The 22,387-nt window shown below is 40.5% G+C and overlaps 1 protein-coding gene across 1 annotated transcript in view; it reads right to left on the minus strand.

The window, feature by feature from the left end:
- Positions 1-5,086: 5,086 nt before the first annotated feature.
- KLF12 (KLF transcription factor 12) overlaps positions 5,087-22,387 on the minus strand; it is a 455,468-nt gene continuing 438,167 nt past the window's right edge. Inside the window, exons 8-9 of the mRNA XM_054719850.1 lie at positions 5,718-5,923; positions 5,087-5,573 (exon numbers count right to left, since the gene is read on the minus strand). Of these exons, the coding sequence (XP_054575825.1) occupies positions 5,742-5,923 (182 nt within the window). The 3' untranslated portion in view covers positions 5,087-5,573; positions 5,718-5,741. The remainder of the gene's footprint in view (positions 5,574-5,717; positions 5,924-22,387) is intronic.

Genomic DNA, 22,387 nt, shown 5'->3' on the forward strand with positions numbered 1-22,387 from the left:
AAAGTAAGGCAAACAAATATCTCTAGTGTTTTGCTCTAAATAAATTGACTTTTGTTAAATAAACAAAACTTTTTGAGGCATACTCAGTGCTTCCTAAATTTGGGGCAAATCACAGTGAAGTTTTTATCTCAAAATTATAACTGCCATATGCCATAGTGTATGTTGAAGATAACTTTAATATTCAGGTTTGCATTCTGATGTTCTGTAAGACTGAATTAAGAAATGCCAACATAAACAAGATTGGGTATATTTAAGAAGACACAAGATAATTTTTTTGTGGGTATGTGAACAGATCCAAATTACTGTGTGTATATATGCATGCGTTTCCAAAATGTAGAGAAAAAACCCAGGCTGAAGAAGAATTATTGCTGTGTAAAAGTATAGGAATATCTCATTGGTCATCATGTTTATTGACAGGCACTTTCAGCTTTTAATCACTTCGGAAAATGGGTATTAGCTTATTCCTATTGCCAGTATAGATTCATTTAACATGTGGCCGTAACCCTAACACTTAATCTTGTCAAGATGTAGCTACTCCTAAAAGTATACCCTCTGGAATGAAACAAGAATAAACACCAACACCTGTATAGTTTTCATTTTTATCAAGAACTACTTGGTTGAGGAGGAAGATAACTGAGGAAAGAGAACAATGGCTAGCTGCTTCTCTTTAGCACAAGCAGAAAGCTGTGCCGCTGTTTCCCCCTTTTCAGGTACAGACATTTTGAGTTTGGAATCAGTTGTTTGCGACTTAAAATGAGTTCAATGTGTTTTAAACCATCCTGGCTGAATTGAGACAAGTGGCCACTCCATTTGTCAGAGCACAAGGGATGTGCTGTGAGAACGTGGAACAGAGTTCCCATGGCAATATCGCTAATTGTGTGTAAGATATACAAGGCATATCTGAACAAGTTTTCTTTTTTTATTGTGATGAAAACTAGAAGCTCTTTTCCCCAACATACTTCATCAAACTATTTACAACCCCTGTAAAATTTGTGTTTGAAAATACTTTTTCCACTATCACATATGTTACGAATACAGCAAAATATCTTCACTCTATTTTTTTTTAAAGATGCAGTATCCTCAATTTCATTTTCTTACGAAAATCTGAATTTCTATTGCAATTGCACAGTATTTAGCACACTTAAAAGTACCAATGGACATGGGTTGCTAAACAGACATTACTCTATAATGAACCTGTGAAAATATAGCATTTAAAAATTTTATGTACACTTCTTAACTATAAAATGCAGGCAAAGTCATATATAGCAGTATAAGCTGATTCCCCACTAAGGTAAATAACTTACATTTGTAGACAGTATGGATTATTACAAATTCATTCTTTTAAAAAAGTTTTCTGTTGATATTTATGAGCCCACTGGCCGCTGCATATACAGGTGTGTATACAGGTCTGCATGTATCAGTGGTGTCTGTGCAGGTAAGTAGATGGCAGTGTGGGGATAAGTAGAAATGTAATATGGAAGACATAACTTACCAAACCTCGTTTTTAAACAAAACCAAATCAAAGCAAAATATATATTTTTTAAATGAGATACACTACCTCAGAATAACTGAAGAAAGAGATTTGGTCAGTGAAGTTGTAGAATACATTTACTCCCAAAATCTATAGGCATTAGTAAAGAGCAAAATCTGAGACTGGATTATGGACTATGAGCATTAAGGCTTCCTGGGCCTATTATGATGCATAAAAGACATGTCATGCCCAGTCCCTTATATGAAGGTCATAACTCAATGAATCATGCATGCTGGTATTCTTAACACTGCTGAATTCTGTCAACCCTTACTACCAATGCTAAGTCACCTTTATAACAACATTCTGGCCACATTTCTAAGCAGTCATAACAACATAACACAGGCGTATTAGTACATATGAAGGCCTCACCTCACCAGATTTATTCAACTGTTGCTTTGGTAAGTATAATAAATAAAGTACAGAATAGGAATACTGCATCTTTATCCATATACATGTTGTCACATTCTAATGAACTGATTCCATAAATGTAGAATTATACTTAGGTTTGAAATACAAATGGCGATTCGAAGTTTAAAAAGGTTGTATAAAAATGAACACAGCTTTGTATGAGCTACTCAAAATGCCAACCATCATGAGAATGGCCTTTCTAATCGAGAACTGGCATTGTAAACACTGTAGCTTTTTGTAAGATCCCCTCCTCCCCTAACAATCCTCTTCCTATTTTCCACTTAATCTATAAAGTGAAAAAAAAAAAAAAGTGCTCTTTTCCCCCCAATGTGGTTTAGGTTACTGTTACTCAACTGCTTTTTGGAAATAAATGTCCAATAGTGCTTTGTAAAAGTAATGCCAGGCAGTAGTATGATCTTTATGGTCAAGTCATGAGGAATTTCAGTCTAAATGCCGTAAGAGAATGTAAGTTATCCGGCAGGCTTCTCCGAGTCCGCACACAGTTGATAGGATGGGGCCGGAGGAGGATGGAGAAGTGCGAATCTCTTTCTGACAACTTAAGATCAGAACCTGAAGAGGAAATCTATTTAAACCTCAAAGCCTGAACCTTAGTGCTTTTCAAATCATGTGAACTCCCTTGAACTCAATCTCCACAACGCAGAGAGATAGTCCGGTCTCCTGTAGCTTCTTAAGCCATCACCGTGGGCACCCGTGTGTAAGTTCCCAAACATGCTCACATGTCCGGCTGCACACTGGCAGAACAGCTTCAAATTTCAGACCACAGAACGCTTCTAGGGAGGGAACATCTGATGAATCTTCCGGATTCAACTTATTCTCCATTCATTATCTACTGTGCTTTTTAAAAGAGGCTAGAAATGGACATAAAACTACATGGAGGGGGCTGTTCTTTGTCTAAAGATATTCCTACTTAAAAAGCCAATTCCTTCTCTCCCAAACCACTTTCCTTTCCATTGGGGGGGGGGGGGGAAACATTTGTAAAAACTCAAGTAAGTTTCAGCCCTGGGGTGAGAACAGCAACTCATTCACTACTTGTGCTTGGATTCCTCCTTAGAAGTGTAGACACGTCAAAGGGGGAATGGTGATAACACTGACGGGTTTTATCAGTTAACTTACTGTCTCAGTCTGGTTCCCACTTTCAGAGGATGAGGAGGAAAATGCACTTTCCTGAATCTTTCCTATGTTATTATAGAGGAGCAGCTCATTTAGTTCTGGGCTAAATTTAAATCAAGCTGCCACTCAGGAAGCTCCCACTGCCTGTCAGTTTCATGAATTCTAAAAACCATTCCTACCTGTAACACGCTTAAGACATCTCTCAGCAGAGAGCAGGATTGGCCCTTCTTATGAGAGCAGGCAGGATGAAATTAAGCCTACACGTCACCTGAGTGATTCACCTACTACTTGCCGACTAGGTTCTGGGACTAGGTGAGAGGGTTCCCCACGCTGTGCTCATTGCTGCTGACCAATAACCAATGCTGGCATGCATCAAGCAACCCTTTTCTATTCCACGTGGTCACAGGCAATGAGAAGTAGCAGTTGGATATAGTACAGATAAAAACTTTCCAGTTGGTAAAAAAAAAATCCCAGTGCTTGGTGGGTAGTAGATCGTGTAGCTAAAGAAGCTATTTGTCAATAGAATTGCAGCCCTTGTTGGAGGGAAATTGCCTGATGAATTTTTAAGACCTGGCAGAAAATGCAGAGCACATATTTCTAAAGACAGAATTTGACCTGAAAATCATTATGCTGTTGCTTGAACATTAAAAAATAATTCCTTTTAATACCATCCAACACAAATTGTCTTTGTTTCAATGTTTATAATCCTTGCTTCATCAGAATAAGATTATCTGAATTAGAAGACAACCCTAAAAAAGGATAATTCTGCAACTGGACATTATTTCAGAATGTTCAAACATTGAAAAATGAGCTAGTAATATTGTGAGGTTAATTTGTGCAATTCCCAAAATCAAGTGTTTTTAATGAAAATATATTGCAAAAGTCTATATGCTGGCAACATTTGTATCTAAGCTATAAAAAATCTTAACAACAATAACTAAAAACCTCACCAAGCCCCCTTAAGCCACATAAAGCTGAAAAAAACCCAGCTTTTAGTGGGGGGGGAAAATATGATAATTTTTCTGAAAGAATGCTTGTTGGTAATGTATTGCTTTGTTTACTGTATACTTTGCTAGATGCCAAAAAGGCTCATAATTTTAGGGGGTTGACAGGACTGTAATTTCCTCTCACCCTCAGCACAGGATGAGTGGGTTCAACATCCCTGCAGATGCCAATGCAGAACCCCCGGGTCCTGACACAGTGTAGAAAATGAAGTCTGTGTAGAAGAACCCATTGGAGAGTCGCGTATCCTTGGCTCTCCACGCGAGGAGACGAGCACCACGTCAGGCTTTCCTCGGGGAGCACGCCCTCGCCCCTGACTTTGTTCCAAGGGGAGCTGACCCATTAACCCAAGAGTTAATTCCCGGCTATGCCTCCCTGGCCTACTCACCAAATAACCGTTTACAAACAAGAGAAGGGGAGCATAATCTTTAATTGTGGTAGTCAACCTAGCAGGACAACAAACAGCAGAAAGATTACCTCAGTGCTGGAAATGTAACCAAGACCTCTGAAATGCTGGGGTGTTTCTTACCGTCCCTTTAGTAAGTATGAAAATTGGTAACGTGAGTCCTCAGTGAAGTGATTGTAGGGAAGTCCTTTTGTTCATTATTGCTTTTCTCCTCAAGAGGCGCATTATTTCCATCTCTGCTTTGTCTGATTTTTCATGTTCACTGACTTTGCCCGGGCACCCCACCTCTTCTTACCTTGGTGCCAGTGTGTCTAAGAACGTTTTTTTTCTCCCCTCCCCTGATTCCTTGTAATCAAATCCCAGGGGCAGGAAGAGATGATGCCTGGGTGACAGAACACTGCAATTTGAAGTGGGGCAGTAGCTTTTTAGACAGGCTCTTCCTATTCAACCACAGAACAGCCCTGTGCCGGTCCTCGCCAGGGCAGACACCGGGACCAGGCTCCGACTGAAAGGTCGCCGCCCCTCTGCGCGAACAGATGAACAAAACAGAATCAAAACAAAACAAAAAACAAAAACAAAAACAAAACAAAACAATCAACAACGAACACATGAAAGACTCAATGTTGGTTTTCTTCAGGGCATGGCATAATGACAAGTCGCGGGCGCTATCTAGCTGCCGCCATCGCTACTGCCAAGGGCTGCCTGAGTGCCCCTTTATTTTCAGGGGGATGGAACCTCTCCAACAGCTTCTTCTTTTCTACGTTGGTGCTGCTTGCTGGTAACAGATTGGACGGGGGCTCTGTCTCACTCAGATGGTAACTGGAATTCCTGTAAAAAGAGGTTAGGGGGTGGGGGTGATGGGAGAATCATCCCCAGTGGAACAGGTCTCCGCTCTCGCCATCCATTCGTGGCAGGTGACCTTTACAGTATCCATAACAAAAGGCCTGACAGCTCAGAAAGTGGGCAAGCGACAAACATCATTAGACGGCAGGGTACACAGCACGGAAAAAACGATGCCCGTCTCTCCAGCATCTGTGTCACCGGTCTCCCAGGCCAGCGTGAAGCCGTGTCTCGTGGAGTCGCGATGGGGGTTACCTGCGGACCGAAAGGAGAAGGGTGTTCCTTCTGGTTCCTGCTCTGGTTTCAGGCTTCGTGGGATGGTGATGCCCTTTTGTGTTAACACTGTGGAGGGGAGTCAGCCCTGCTGAACCGGGTGCCGCTAAGAGATCCAGCTCTTACGCTCAGCTGGACGGGTGGCCTTCCTCACACCAGCATGTGCCTCCGGCGGTGCAGTGCCAAGTGGTCTGACCGGGAGAAGCTGCGATCGCAGTCCGCGCACTTGAATGGCTTCACCCCCGTGTGTTTGCGGTAATGCCTGGTCAGTTCGTCCGAGCGAGCAAACTTCCAGGTGCAGCCTTCCCAGGTGCACTTGTAGGGTTTCTCCCCTGGAAGAAACAAAGGGACACGCGCTTTGGTGCTCCATCACTTCTCCGCAATAACCAAGCCAGCGCTACCTCCTGGGAAATGGCTGTTTTCAGTGGGTTTTCCATTTGGTAACAATCCTTTGTCAGGAAACCTAACCATCCCATCAGCAGGCTTGGGGTCAGAGAGAGACGGGGGTTTCAATCTCCCTCTCTCCTGCTGTGACATCTGGCAAGTGAGTTAACACTCGCATCTTCCATTACACGTAAATTACTTTGCAGACAAAATATCAAAAGGCACAGACGGATGGCTACTGGATGGAACAGCCACTGACCACGGGTAGACTCAAACGGGATAGTACAGCTCTCCCTTGCTTGATGCGGCTCTACGGTTGAAACTCACAACAAATCACAAAGGGTAATTAATTATGTTTTGTTTCAATACTCCAAAATGTGCATATCACTTAGATGGGTTAAGGCTATTTTAGGACACAGTGTCCACTTATGAGTAACTGAAAATACATATAATTTCATTAAAATGGAAAGCACCCCCTCCCAATGAGGTGTGAATAAGTACATATAATTCATAAACATCTACTTTTTGCATGTCTATTGGGAACGAATCCGAGATATCTTAATAGTGTAAAGTTTAAATACTTTTTTCCAGTGACTTGGGAATTAGAGCAAGCCCCGAGGAATCCTAGAATTGGTTCCGTGGAGAAACTTAGAGTAAAAAGCAGTCTGAAGAAGTATGTAACCTGACCAGGTCCCTCAGTCAACTTGGAAGGACAGTAAAATATGCAAAGGCTTTGCTGGGAAAAGATACACTATCTATTGTCCAAACGAGCTCCCAGGGGGAGCAGGACAATGGCTGACCCAGGTGTGCTTTTTCCTGGCTCTCATTCAGAACGGGAGCCCTGTCCCCATGCAACCCCACAAAACTGATCTCTCCTTTGCCCCTTCCATCCAATAGCCAACTGCATGCTGCTTGGCCACACATGGCCTGAGAAGGGAAGAGAGCTACTTGTTGATACAGATGTAGAGAGCTGCAAAGTGAGTGTTGTTAACCCCACTTTACAGATGAGAAAGCTGAGGCTCAGGGTAGTAAAGTAACTTCCCCACGGCCAGTAAAAAGATGTGTTTGGCTCCAAATCTGGCACCTTTCACTGTGCAACAGTGGAATGGGTAATTCTTTCCTCATCTAAACTGCGTTACCTCTTCAGACAGTTAGTGCTACTTTCTTAGCTACTCCCAAATTACTCACTTCCTATCCCTATTAAATCACCCATCACAATAGAACATACAGATTTTGTTTAGATGTTGTTTAGATGACTTTCTCCTTTACCAGTTTCTGAATACATGGAGATCAAGGACCAGGTCTCCTCTAGTTCAGTATCCTCACAGCCTAAAGTAGGTACCAAGCAAGTGCTTGGATGAATGAATAAAACTGCAACACATACACAGAGGCACACATACAAAAAGCTATGAGTAATGCCTACATGGGAAAACTAGATGGAACTGGACCCAACATTTTTCATTCAGTTGTTAACTGAATACTATCTATTAGCAAATGGCCCTTTCAGAAGTAAGTGAATAGTTCAGACCAGTTAAATCTACAACTATTGATGCATTTAATTGTGGCCCAAAGAAACCTCCAGGTTACTATGAAAGGGCTCTTTTCAAGAGGAAGCCTACTGACTGGATTAACCCCAAACCTCAACTTCAGACTCCATAGGAGACAAAAATCTCCTTTGCAGATGTCTATTGACCTGAATTTAACAGAATTAAAAAATAAAATAAAATCAGCAAAACCCCTAACTTAAATAAATTAGAGGGTGTGTGTGTGTGTGTGTGTGTGTGTGTGTGTGTGTGTATTATATAGCATATCAATGGCAACTGTTGATATGCTTTTATTTACAGGTCATCCCTGTATGTTTTTGAAATTTACATCACAAACATGGATTCTAGTAAATTCAGCTTCATATAAATCATGTCTTCATTTTGGGGGCACTGAGCTCAGGTAGCTGACTCTTTGTCACCAACAGGTATCTCCTAGCTATCTCCTATGTTACTATGGAACCAGCCACTGAGCATATAAGGCCTAAGAAGGGAAGGCTAAAGGATTTTCTAAATTGGGAAGAAGCATTTCTCAGTTGTGTGGTAGGAGACTGTGTGTGTCCACTTGGTGAGGAAGTGTCATATGAGCATGGGTGGGCTCAGACACGCTGCTGGACCCTCACCTGGCCATCCCTGATCAGGGGAGGGGAAGAGGCTTCATAGCTGGATGGGCCTAGAAGGTCAGTAAGGGCAAAGAGAAGGAGACACTATCTGACACTTCATAGAAACTTTGCTGACCTTTGATGTAAGCGAGGCACCTCTGCTTTTTGCAGGCTTCTGGATTCTGTGAAGTTACTGAATTGGAGTATATGATGCATATGGTTAGTTTGGGATGGGTGGGTGAGGGAATATTTTGGCTATAGGATAATCACTCACTCTCGACTTAGGACCTCAGTTAAAATTCTAACAGTCCTCTCAGTAATAAGCATACAGTATTCCACATCAAATGCTTTGATGTGAGAGTTCTCGGCAACAGAAAATGCGTGATTCTCTGAAAAGGCTCACCAGATTCAATCAGGGTTTAAAAACTACTTTCAGGATCTTTTCTGCCCATTAAAAAATGAAGGTCTTCATTATGAGGGTGAGGGTAGGATGGAGTAAGGTCAGGAATGTCTCTATACTTTACCTGGTAACCGAAAGAGCAATGATTCTACACAGTGATGAAGCTCCCCTCGCCCCAACACTTTCAGTACAATTGTGTTACAATGGCCATTGTGAACGATGACCAGTTACCCTTCTCCTGAGCCTGGGAAGGAGGACCCATGGAGGGAAGAATCAGAAAGCTGGAGCTTAGATGTTGGGCAATGTTTCTAAGATGGATATTTCAAAGGACAGGAGCAGGGGAAGCAACAAGTCAGGGCACTGGACCAGGGAAACAGTAAAAATCTGAAAAGTACTTTGTGAGGTGGAATCCAGTGCAATATGTGATCATGAAAGACAAAGGCGGCAAAATGGGTGAAGGTGATCAAAAGGTACATCTTCCACTTACAAAATAAGTCATGGGGATGTAATGTACAGCATGGTGAATAGTGTACAGCATCGTTAATAATGATACTGTATTGTGTATCTGAAAGTTGCTAAGAGATTGTAAAAGTTCTCATCACAACAAAAATTGTATCTATGTGTGGTGATGGATATTAACTACACTTACTGAGTGATCATTTTGTAACATACAAATATCAAACCATTATGTTGTACACCCGAAACTGGTAATGTTATATGTTAATTATGTCTTAATAAAAAAAGAGATAAGGGAATAGACCTCAAAAATACAGGAGGCATATATTTCCCTAGTCATGAATAAAACCAATAAAAATAACATATCCTATATAATAAAAGCCTAATATGCTAAGTGTCCGACCATTCATTCGACTGGTCGCTATGATGCACACTGACCACCAGGGGTCAGACACTCTGACTGGTAGGTTAGCTTGCTGCTGGGGTCTGGCTGAGATGGGACAGACACGCCCTGGAGCCCTCCCACGGTCTCTCCCCAGACCTGATCGTGCACCAGTGGGGTCCCTCGACCTGGCCTGCACCCTCTCTCAATCTGGGACCTCTCAAGGTTTGTCAGAGAGCCAATTTCAGCCTGATTCCCACAGGCCAGGCTGAGGGACCCCACTGGTGCACAAATCTGTGCACCGGGCCCCTAGTAAGCTTATAAGTTACTAGGGACTAAGTGATTAATGAAGGCATATAATAAAGAATGTAAACCTCCACTACGAGGGGAGGAGGGAGAAAGTATGTAAAAAGCCAGTAAACTTAGTTATCTGAGTGATAAGTTTTCCTTGAAAATTTTCTTACAAAAATGTATAGATTCTTTTAAATATTAAAAAAATCTTATGCTAAATATTCCTTGTCCTTACTGCCTCCTTAATAAAATTGGGAATTGGGTATTCTATCTCCATGTTTAAAAACAAAAAAGAAAGCAGGAAAAAGCAAGATCTTCTAATCTTGTTTTAAAGTCAGAGGCCAAGCTATGGAGGTGGGAGAAAAGGAGATGGCTACTCCGAGCAGGCAGGGAGCTAGCTGGCTCCTGGCCCTCGCTAAAGAGAGACCTAGGTTTTGATTGTACCCACCCAGTGCCCAGCATTTCATTATAAAACAAACAAAGAAGAAATGCTCCTTTTGAACTAGTCAAGTTTTAGAAACAGATATAAGAACAACTTCAGTGGCTACTACATTGTATTAAACAGCACTTTACATTTTGTGCTTGTGCTTTGAACAATTTTAAAGGGTATAATCTGATAAACAAATTAAGATAACAGAAACTAACTTCCTGATGTGAATAAAACTAATTAAAATGGTAAGTTTGTAAGATATATTATAGTGTGCATAAATGATCCTTGAGGGATATAATGAAGAACAGACAGAATTCTACTTTCTTTCCTTTAAAAGCTTGCTAGAAAATAGAAAGCTAAATTTAATGTTAAAAAGTCCATGGTAGCCCTGTCTGGTGTTGGGTGGAGAGCTGTTGTCTTGTACACCAAAAGGTCGAGAGTTCGAGTCCCAGTCAGGGCACATACCCAGGTTGTAATTCAATCCTGGTCGGGGCGAGTGCAGAAGGCACTGGATTGATGATCGATGTTTCTCTCTCTTTCTCTCTCTCTACCTCTTCCTTTCTATGTCTCTAAAATAAACTTAAAAAAAGAAAAAGAAAGCATGTCTTTGGGTGAGGGGTGAGGATTAAAAAAAAAAAAAAAAGTCGGTGGTAGAGAAAGAATGGCAGGTAAATTTCCCACGGAAGTTTCCTATGGGAAGAGTTGGCTTGGACAATAAAAGGAGGCAGGCTTCTCCCCAGGTCCATGCTCTTGCTGCTCACAGCTGGTCTGCATCAGGCTGAACAATGACGATAGTAAACATGACTTCTACTAATTTCTTTAGGAATAGTGAATTGTCCTTAAATTCATTTGAACTAGAATTCTGCAAATATATTATTCAAAACTGTTTTTCCTAGAAATAAACTAAAAATGAAAATAGCCTGCCCACCTTCCTTGCTCCTTTTTGCTAACCCACAAATACACTTACAATCCCTTGTGGCAACATCGCTGAAAATATATTCAACATTTTTCAAAATAATTGAAAGTTCTGACTGCACCATGACATCCCTCTTTGATTTTCCTTATATTAATCCTATATTAATGCAATGATAGAAAATGGGATGTTATATGTCTTAGTAAATGATTTCTTTTAGTTGCTACTGGATAAGGAAAATGAAAGGACACAAGCTGAGTAATTGGGAGTTTAACCTAAGCCATCCCCAGCCCTCCTCGTGGGGGCTTATTAACTTCTAAGTCTTCAATTCTGAAGTGAAGGTCCTGAGGAATCTACAAGCCATCTCCACTTTTCGTATTTAACTAAAAGAATCTTACCATTTTAGCACAATTTCTGCCCTCCCCCAGTTCTCTAAAAACAATGAAACAATGACAAAAAACATCCCCCCCAAAAAAAAACAACAACACTGGACTAAACTATAAAAAACATCTGAAAAATAAAAATGTTACCTGAAACTAATAGCAAGAGCTTCTATTTACTAAAGTAAAAGTCCTGTAAAGTTTTAAAAAAGACCATACAAAAAAAAAGAGGGTTTGTTAATTTTCATTCTAAAATACTCTTTTTAACTCCACATTTGGGGTTTATGTTAAATATAATTTGTTATGCATATCAGCCTGTGTGTGTGTTGTATGTTGTGGTGTGTGTGTATATGTGTGTGTGTGTGTGTGTGTGTGTGTGTGCGCGCTTTCACGGGCAAGAATTCTAATTAAGTGTTCTGGGAAAATAAAAACTCACATTAGGGTTTTTTTTCTTGAAACAGTCAACAAAGTGATTTATTATGAGAACTGCTGTCTCTTTCAATTTTAGTTAAAGAAAAGGATTAAGAGTCACTAAATGCATTTCCATGACATTTACCCAGCAGAAGGCATAATAAAGTCTAAAGAAAACACCAGGTATTGAAAGGATTCCCAAAACTCACGAAACAAAAATAACTTTTTCAGGTACCTCCCATTTCACCATGGGAAGTGCTGAAAGGTAAATTTGTACTGAGACAAAAGACAGGTGCCCTTTCATATTAAAATGACGTGTGAGCAATACACATAAGAGGAATGTGCAGTTTGAAAATGCTTGGGTCAAACAAAACACCCATGTTCTCACATCAGCTTCTCTATTATTTTCTCAAGCAACTGAAAAGGAACACCTTTTGCAACAGGAAACAAGCATTTTCTTTGGTTCAGAAGTACATTTCTGAAATGATTCCCTGTTTAACTTTTATAAAAAGGTGCCCCAGACACTGACAAATGAGCTTCATTACACGCAAGGTTCAACATATTTGCTGTGACAATCTGTTTCACTTGAGGAATGGTATTTGCATATGAGGGAGAAAAAAACAGAATCAAGATTCCTATCTTGTCTTCTGGTTTCTGTTACACTAGTTCATAAAAGTTCACAGAATTTTAGATCTGGAAGGAAATTAGGTACTTTTAAAATGAGAAAACAGAAAGCTAGAGCTGAGAATACAAGGCCCCTAAATTGTCCAGGGGTGGACTAGCTGCCTTCCTTCTTGGTGGGGTGAAGGTGACATAGAAGAGCACAGACTTTGAAATAAGGCCGAGTGCATGCTCCATGCAGGCTCAGTACTGACTGACAATTCAAACTCAAGCTAGGGGGTTAAGCTTTCGGAAATACTGGTCCCCCATCTGCAAAGGGGACCACTATTCTTATAAGCACTGTTGTGAAACTTAGAAATACACAGGCCATGTGCCTGGCAAATGAAAGGTGCTCAATAAAGGATGTTCAATTTTAAGGCAATGAAATTCAAAATTTTTGTTTTTGTCTCTGCCCAGGTAGCTCAGTTGGTGAGGGTGTCATCCCAATACACCAAGGTTTTGGGTTTGATCCCCGGTCAGAGCACATATAAGAATCAACCAGTGAATGCATAAATAAGTGGGACAACAAATCAATGTTTCTCTCTCTCTCTCTCTCTCTCTCCTCCTCTCTTTCTCTCTCTCTCTACCTCCCTCCCTCTTCCCTTTGTTCTCTCTCAAATCAATTAAAAAACAAACACAAAACAAAATTATTGTTTTTGTTAAGAAATATAAGTAATAAAAATTAAAAATAGATCCTTTTGCTATTTTTAAGGAAATGAATTAAGGTTTTCAGGTAATTAGAATGCCTATACTAATCTTGATTTTTCTAACATTTTATATATAAAATTATTTTTTAGGCCAAACAGACCAATCTGTTCCATAATTTGCTTGATCCATTTGGTTCTGTCAACTCAATCAATATGTTAGTCTCTGCCCCACGGAATTTTCTAGACTGAATTAATTGATTATCTTTTTCATTATGTGTCAACAAGACCTTCCCCATGCAATTCCATAATGGATCTCTTTGATAAAAAAAAAAAAAAAAAAAGGTAAAGCAGATAGCACTTTCTATTTACCACACTTGTCTCTAAGAGCTTTCTGGATCTGAACTCATTTAACTTTGACAATTTCCTGATGAAGTAGTTGCAATAACCAACGCCACTTCACCAGAGTTAGTATGTGGTGGAGGTCGGATTTGAACCCTGGGAGTCTAACACCAAAGTTCATAATCTTAACCAGTACTCTATAATGCCTCTGAACACTTGAAATCAGGGTACCTAGTCAGAACTGGACAAGCAGACTAAGAATGTGAATTAGCAATTACAGTACAGACAATGTGTTAACACAGAGGCTTAGCCCTTCTCATCTAGAAATCAAATATAAATAAACAAAAATATCATATAATAAAAACACATTTTACTCAAAACAAAAAGTTCAAGGTCTAAGATAGTACTTTATTTGGCTGTTCTGAGTTTATTTCCATGTAGTCACAATATTTATTTTCCTGTGGGTCTGGTTACTTTTTCCTCAGTTTCTTTTGCAGAGACCTCTTCCTTTACTTGTTACATAAATGTTTACCAAGATTTTGACTTTGACTCCTCATCTGCATGTTTGCCTTGGCTCCCATGGCTTCCACCACAACTCATAAGGGAATGATTCTGAAGAATCTACACCTTGGTCTCTCTCCTAAGCACCACAGAGATAAGACATTTCTAACTGACAGTCTGAAAGCAACCTCAACATGACCAAAACTCTACTCAGCATCTACCATCTAGACAAGACATGTTCCTCCTTCTGTTTGTCTATCTGGGGGGGAAAAAAAGGCAACTCCATCTACTGAGGTATCAAATCATAAATATCTCCACCTGGAGAGATTACTTGGACTTCTTCCTATCTGTTAGTCTCTACCTGCCCCAACCTGACTATGACATCTGCCAGTTCTGCTTCCAAGTATCTGTCTAGTTCTCCTCGCTTCCCTTACCCACATTGTGCTGGTCAGCCTTTCTTTAGATTCTCACCACCGTTCACCAATGCCAACTTCTAATGGTTCTGTTTCCCTGTTACGTCCTAACCCTCCAAGTTATTGTCTGCACTGGATTAAATGAAAACTTCCTGAAAGGCTGTCTGACCATGTAGCTCTTGGCACCCTGCACACACCTGTGTTAAAACTCCCATCACACCCCACTGTGACTGGTGGTTTTCCTGTCTGCCCAACCCCACTCAACAGCACGGCACTGAGGACATCTTTGAGCTGTGTTCATCACTGTACCTTCAGGACCTAGCACAGTGCTCTGTGCTAATAAATGCTTATTGATTACATGAATGAAACTAATTTAATTCAAATACTTCTTATTTGAAACAAAGTGAGTATTGCTTTCATTGTATCCATTCTACAATTTTATCCTATTTAATGAATTTGAATATTTATTTTTGAGGGGGCTGGGGGGATTACAAAAAGGGTAAAAGGGGTCAAATATATGGTAATGGAAGGAGACTTGACTTTGGGTGGTGAACACACAATGCAATATACAGATGATGTATTATAGAATTATACACTTGAAATCTATATAATTTTATTAACCAATGTCACTCTAATAAATTTAATTGAAAACAAAAATAAATAAAAGCAAATATTGGAACCTAAAAAAAGAAATGAGCTACCAAGCCACTGGAAAACATGGGGGAATCTTAAATGCATAATGTTAAGTGAAAGAAGTCAATCTAAAAAAGGCTACATACTCTATGATTCCAATTACATGACATTCTGGAAAAGATAAAACTATGGAGGCAGTACAAAGATCTGTATTTGCCTATAATTTATGAGGGTGGAGGAGAGATGGAAGGAAGGATGAATAAGTAGAACACAGTATTTTTAGGGCAGTGAAACTACTCTGTGTCATACAGACACAGATGATGATGCATTTCACTATCTAAACCCAAAGAATGTACAACACCAAGAGTGAACTCTAATGTAAACTATGGGCCTTAGTTAACAACAATATATCACTATTAGAGGCCTGGTGCACAAAATTCGTGCACTGGGGGGTGGGGGTGTCCCTCAGCCCAGCCTGCACCCTCTCCAATCTGGGACCCCTCAGGGGATGTCCGACTCCCGGTTTAGGTCCAATGCGGGATTGGGCCTAAATCGGCAGTCGGACATCCCTCTCACAATCCGGGACTGCTGGCTCCTAATTGCTTGCCTGCCTGATCGCCCCTAACCTCCTCTGCCTGCCAGCCTGATCGCCCCCAACTGCCCTCCCTGCCAGCCTGATTGCCCCCTAACTGCCCTCCCCTGCCGGCCTGATCACCCCTAACTGCTTGCTCCCCCTCGGCTGGCCTGATCTCACCCCTAACTTCTTACTTCCCTGCTGGCCTGATCACCCCTAATTGCTTGCTCCCCTGCCAGCCTGATCGCCCCTAACTGACTCTGCCTCAACCGCTGCCACCGTGGCTTTGTCTGGAAGGAAGTTGGATGTCCTGAAGATGTCTGGTGAACTTGGTCTAATTAGCATATTACCCTTTTATTAGTATAGATTGGCTCATCAGTTATAACAAATGCACCACACTAATGCCAGATGTTAATAATAAGGGACACCAGGGAGTGGGGGAGGAGGGCACATGTGGAGACTCTAAACTTTCTGCTCTTTTTCTGTAAACCAAAATCTGTTAAAAAAAAAGTGAAGTCTATTCATTTTAAACTATATATATATAGTTTAAAATATATATGTATTCTTTTTGAATACATATATGTTTGATAAGGAATATATATATATATCCCTTATCAAATATATATTCTTTTTGAATACATATATATTTGATAAGGGATATATATATATATATATATATCCCTTATCAAATATATATGTATATATATATATATATATATATATATCTCTTATCAAATATATATGTATTCAAAAAGAAAAGTAATTTGAAAGGTTTTCATTTAAAACTAGTGCCATTTAAAGGTCTACCTGCAAAAAATAATCTTTTTAAATCTTTAAAATTAGGAACACAATATGTGATGGATATATTTACTTGATAATTATTCTTGTTATCAAGATTTTTATGGAATTATCTTAAACATTATAAATAAACATTCTTTTTATATATTCTTTAACAGAGAATGTATTTTCTACAAAAATAGTTTCTCATTATCCTATCTAATAAAAGAACAATATGCAAATTGACCATACCTCTGATACACCCACAAGCCACACCCACCAGCAAATCAGGAGCAAGTATGCAAATTAACCCAACCAAGATGGCTGCGGCCAGAGAGAGAGCAGAAGGCTTGCATTTCCCTGGCAATGGAGGAAGCCAAGCTTTCCGCCTGCCCTGGCTGGCCCAGGCCTCCACTCAAGGCTACAAAGTTTCAATTATAGAGATAAATAAATCCCAACAAAAATGGCAGCAGCCACAGAGCTGGAGAGAGCAGGATGCTTGAGTTGCCCCTGGCGATGGAGGAAGCCAAGCTTCCACAGCCCTGGCCTGCCTTGGCCTCCTCTCAAGGCTACAAAGTTTTAATTATAGAAGATAAATAAATCCCAGATACCAGGGCCTCCACTTGGGTTGCCGGGGGGCATGGCCAGCCTGCAAACCACCACAGGCCCCTCACCCAGGCCACCCCACACCTCAAGGGAACCCCATCCTGATCCGGGACACCCTTCAGGGCAAACCAGCTGGCCCCCACCTGTGCACCAGGCCTCTATCCTATCTAATCTTATCTAATAAAAGGATAATATACCAATTGACCATCACTGCAACACACAAGATGGCTGCCCCCATGTGGTCAAAGATGACTGCCCCCATGTGGACACAAGATGGCCGCCAAAAGATGGCCAGCAGGGGAGCACAGCTGGGAGGGACCAGGACAGCAGGGGAGGGCAGTCAGGGGTGACCAGGCCAGCAGAGGAGGGAAATTGGGAGCAACCGGGCCTGTAGGGAAGGGCAATTGGGGGGCACCCAGGCCTGCAGGGGAGAGCAGTTGGGGGGACCAGGCCTGCAGGGGAGGGCAGTTAGGGGTGACCAGGTCTGCAGGGGAGGGCAGTTAGGGACAATCAGGCTGGCAGGGGAGCAGTTAGGCATCTATCAGACTGTCAGGTAAGTGGTTAGGGGGTGATCAGGCTGGCAGGCAGAAGTGATTAGGGGCAATCAGGAAGGCAGGCAGGCGAGCAGTTGGGAGCCAGCAGTCCTGGATTGTCAGAGGGGTCCCAGATTGGAGAGTGTGCAGACTGGGCTGAGGGACACCCCCGCCCCCGCATGCACGAATTTCGTGCTCAGGGCCTCTAGTCATTAATAATTCCATTAAGGCCACAAATATTATATAAGTAATAGTTAATTTTGCCACTCAGAAAAAGATGACTGACAATCATAATCTAGTTACTCTTTGGCAGAGCGTGAGGAAGCACAAGGGCTGGGGGTGTTCCTACCCCACTGCTTACAACACAGCTGTGAGGGCTCTATGACAGAATAACACCTAAAGCAGAGGAAGGAACATGGGGAGCACGGTCATAATTTTTTAACTTCCCATGGTCACAGATGATTTATGTACTAACGACAACAGAATTAAGAATTGGTAGGCTGTTTTAGAAGCCTTTACTTTTCTAAATGAATGAAAAAGATGAATTTATTTATTTATTTATTTATTTTTTACAGAGAGGAAGGGAGAGGGATAGAGAGTTAGAAACATCAATCAGCTGCCTCCTGCACACCCCCCACTGGGGATGTGCCCGCAACCAAGGTACATGCCCTTGACCGGAATCGAACCTGGGACCTTTGAGTCCGCAGGCCGATGCTCTATCCACTGAGCCAAACCGGTCTCGGCTGAATTTATTTTTTTATAATAAATAAGGTAACACTTTAAAAACCAAACTGAATCAAATTCGTGTAGCACTGGTACTTACATCCAGGTAACAGTACATCTTAGGTTCAGTGTGTTTCTACATAGTAGCTCTCTACGACAGGTTAAAATAACTCCTTTTCCATAAATGAAAACAAATGTGGTATTTTCACAGCATTTTGTTACCAATCCAGATCTTTCGGCTTCATTTTCAGAGGTGGCACTTTAGTGCGTGTGCACGTGGGTAGGTGATGTTACCGTACCCTGGCACTCGGGATCCATCACCCCTTCTGTGCTGCTTTCGCAATTTGTGTCTCAGGCCTTTCCTATCACGCTTGGTGTGGTGGATGTTTGAGGATGGGGTCGTCTCGCCAGCCGGAGTTAGAACTCCTGGCTGTCCTCATCTTTACATCACCCCCATTACTGTTCACAGAGCTGGGTGTCCAGCAAGCACTCCAGGTGGCTTGATTTATCCGTTAAGATTTCTGGTCCTTGTCTTTTTACTGGTTTTTTAACAAAGTAAAATTGTAGCAGACTGGGAAGAAAGACCAGGTTCAAGTTAATGAGAAGCCTTAAAAATAGACCATTGAAAGTGGCTCGCGTCTTATTACTTCAAAGTACTTCAATGACCTAAATAGGCAGGTGACTGTGGAGGGTGGCCCTGGTGGGGAGGAGACTGGCAGGTTGTTAGCAAACTTGTCTGAGAGCAGGAGTAATGACAACAGCCCAGGCTCTAGAGAAACCGAAATTAGAATCCCAGCTCCACTGCTTGACTACAACAGGATAGGGCACAAGTGCTGTAACCTTTCAAGGGATTTACAGATGTGGTTAAAATGTGGAAGCACTACAGAGCTGAGCGCTGTGCATGGGGCCTGGCAGGTCCTCAGGAAGTATCAGCTCATTTCCACCTAAGGTCTCCATGTCTTCACCACACACACCCCTTATCTTCAAAGTCTCCCCTTCCCCTCCCCTCATGCCCAATCAGACACCTGCTGTTTCTGCTGCTCCAATGTTTCCCACATACCTTCCCTTCTGAGCACTGAGCTGCTACATCAGGGAAATTTCCAACTGCTTTAGGGTCATAGAGGATGGAATTCTACCTGCTTAAGAAGGAGGGTGGTCAGAGACCTTCAGGGACAAGGTGACAATGAGGCAGTTTAAACAAATAAATAGTTTACCAACTAAAGAAGCAAGAAGAAAGGGGCATTTAGGCAGGCCAGTGCAGGTAGGGGGAAGAATGGGCTCCATACAGTTAGGCATATCTGGAGATTCATTCATTTGTATGGCTGAGGAATGGGGGTGAAGGGTAGGGAGGAAGTAGGGGAAGGGCCAGCAAACGATACTGAACAGATGAACAGGATGAGAGGGGCCTTGCACGCCCAGCTTAGGAAGGTGTCCCCAAACTGCCTGGCCACAAGAGACAGTTCCTACTGTATTCCTTTGTCATTGTGCTCCTGCCTTTATTATACGGTTTTGCACACTTGGCCTTTATTATGACTATTTTGATGAGTCTTATCAAGTACACTCATGGACAAGTTCATTGATGATGGGGTCTATGTCCCTTTCTGTCATTTTCAAGAAGAAAATCTATAGTGTCTTAGACATGGACAGTTCTCAATATATATTTGTCTTGTTGAATTTGTCTATGAATGGGTCCTTTTGAATGAGACACTATGCTTTACTATATTAAGTATATTCTTTAGGAGATTATTGACACTATCATTTTATTAAAATGATGACAAAAGGGCCTATTAAACAACAGTTAGCTTTACTCCAACTTTTTCTAAATATATAAGTTTTAAATTAGTAGAGTCTGAAGTAAAGAGTTAGGTGATTGTGATGAGTGTATACTACACTATCCAAACTTTTTTTGTCTTGAACCTATTGTTCACAATAATAACATACTGTATGTCCATATCAGTATCCATACATATACAATTTCAATTCAACAAATATTATTGAGCCCCTACAATGTATTAGTCATTGTGCTTACTGGGGATATAAAAATGTGTCCCCTGTGGTAATTATGTAACAACTTGGTATGTTTATGTTTAAAGTTAAAGAAGAAACAGAAGCCCTGAGATTCACAGAGCAGCTTGTCTAATTTCACGAACCAGTTAGGGACCAAAGACAGATTCAGACTTTTGTCTCCTGACTTCAGATTTGGTGCTACTTCTTTTCTAGTTCTCTAGTTCTCAACAGTTACCAACATGGCTTATACCTGTGAGCTGTTTCACCAGGACTTACAAACAACTTAAGAGAAGAGGGTTTTTATTTGAAAAAAATGTCAGCTTGCTCTTAAGTGATTAATTATCTTGACATCACTAAGCCCTATGCTTTATCTAACAATGAATCTAGACAGAGGCTCTGATGTGGAGCTTTATATGTAGTGAGTTATTTAATTAATGAAGATAGATGTGAAAGCAGAGGTAGCACACTACTACCGAAGGTAAGATTCGCGACCGCAGACTTGTGAACTAAAGGCCACCAAGATGCACAGCTGTCACAAAACACATGCTTTTCTTTATAGAAATATCATCAAACCATTTCAGAATCTCATCCAGTAAAATAAGTTGTCAAATTAGAAGCAAGAAATGTATGAAGAGCAACGAGAAGGAATGAGGCAAATAAAAAAAGTGAAAAAGGCTGGGGTCTGTAAGCATTCAAGACTGATGTGTGTATGCGTGTATGTGTGCATTCCAAGTACATAACCATTATCAGATATTAATTATAGCATATGGTATTAATTACAAAGGCTTCGTTCCTCGAGGGAAGAGCTAAATAGTGCATCATTTCATTCATTTATAAAAGTAGGAAAGGACACATTTTAGAGATTTTTAATTCAAAATTGATTCATATTTTAAAAGCATCTTTGCGAGTTAAAGTCCTTGACGTGTAAAATTCATATATGAGTAATTTTTGATAAAGATAGATAAGAAATGTGACTTCTTTATGTTTACTAATTTTAAAATTTAAGTAAGGAATTAAAATGAATATTAGATAAGATTGGCTAAATGAGCCTCATAGATTTATTAGAAAACAGGCTATCATGTTGGAATATAAAATATTTCCAGATCCATTTGTAACTAAATATTTGAATATGTTGCAATTACTTTCTTAAAATTCTGGTTTAAAATTTATCTTTCTCTTGCCTTTTCCTTGTTCATCACTAAACTGGGAAATTCTGCAGATCACGGACACTTGCCTCATGTCCTGCAGACCGCTAGAGGGTTCTAGTTTCCTCTTTTCCAGGCCCTCTGAGACGAGACCTGCCCAACATCTGGTGCTAGTGCACCATCTAGTGGCTTTGGAATCACTGCTGTCTGAGTGCAATTTGCTTATTGTACTGCCTTTTAGGAAATACTGTGGCATGTATTTTTAGAAAATATTAAGAATTCTAAACAACAATGCCAAATTCATGAAAATATTTTCTTCTAAAATTCACACTCAAATCATTTAACAATGACTTTAATTACTAAAATGAAATGAGAGAAATTCACAGTACATAGTAGTTGTGGATAGCCCAGATTTAAATGACCATTCATTTACATATACTGCACATTTATTTAAATGCACTGTACACTACTTCATGGAGATAAATCGCACACAATTTAGACCAGTGAATAGGAACAATTACCTGTTGACAATCACATGTGTTTGTGTGTGATTGCTGATATATATATGTATGTGTGTGTGTAAAAAACATATATATATATATATATTTGTTTCCCCCACCCTCCTTTTTTAACAGGCCTTAAACAATGTACCACTTGTAGGTGTTAGTTAAGGCATTTAAAATATTTGATCAAATCTTTATGCCATTATTTAAATTACACATTTACAAAATAATCCTTATTTTTCTTTTCAAAAGGCATTCTTCAGAATTTTTTAAACTCTAACTTCCTTGCTAATATATAGAAAATGTTCCTCTTTCACATTCTTACAAATGATTCATTTGCTGTCTAAGTCCTAAATAGAGGACGTGATCATGTACTCATAAAGCAAAAGATCAATATTAAAGGTAAAATTAATGTGACTTGCTCAAAGAAAGCTTCTCATTGCTCCTTGCTTATCTCCTGTAGCATGAGTAGTTCTCATAAGTCATCTGTTATAATCCCAAACTTCACATTATTATCAGTCACACACAAATAACTGGCTCAATAT

The sequence above is a fragment of the Eptesicus fuscus genome, chromosome 8 (assembly GCF_027574615.1).
Source record: "Eptesicus fuscus isolate TK198812 chromosome 8, DD_ASM_mEF_20220401, whole genome shotgun sequence".
NCBI lineage: Eukaryota > Metazoa > Chordata > Mammalia > Chiroptera > Vespertilionidae > Eptesicus > Eptesicus fuscus.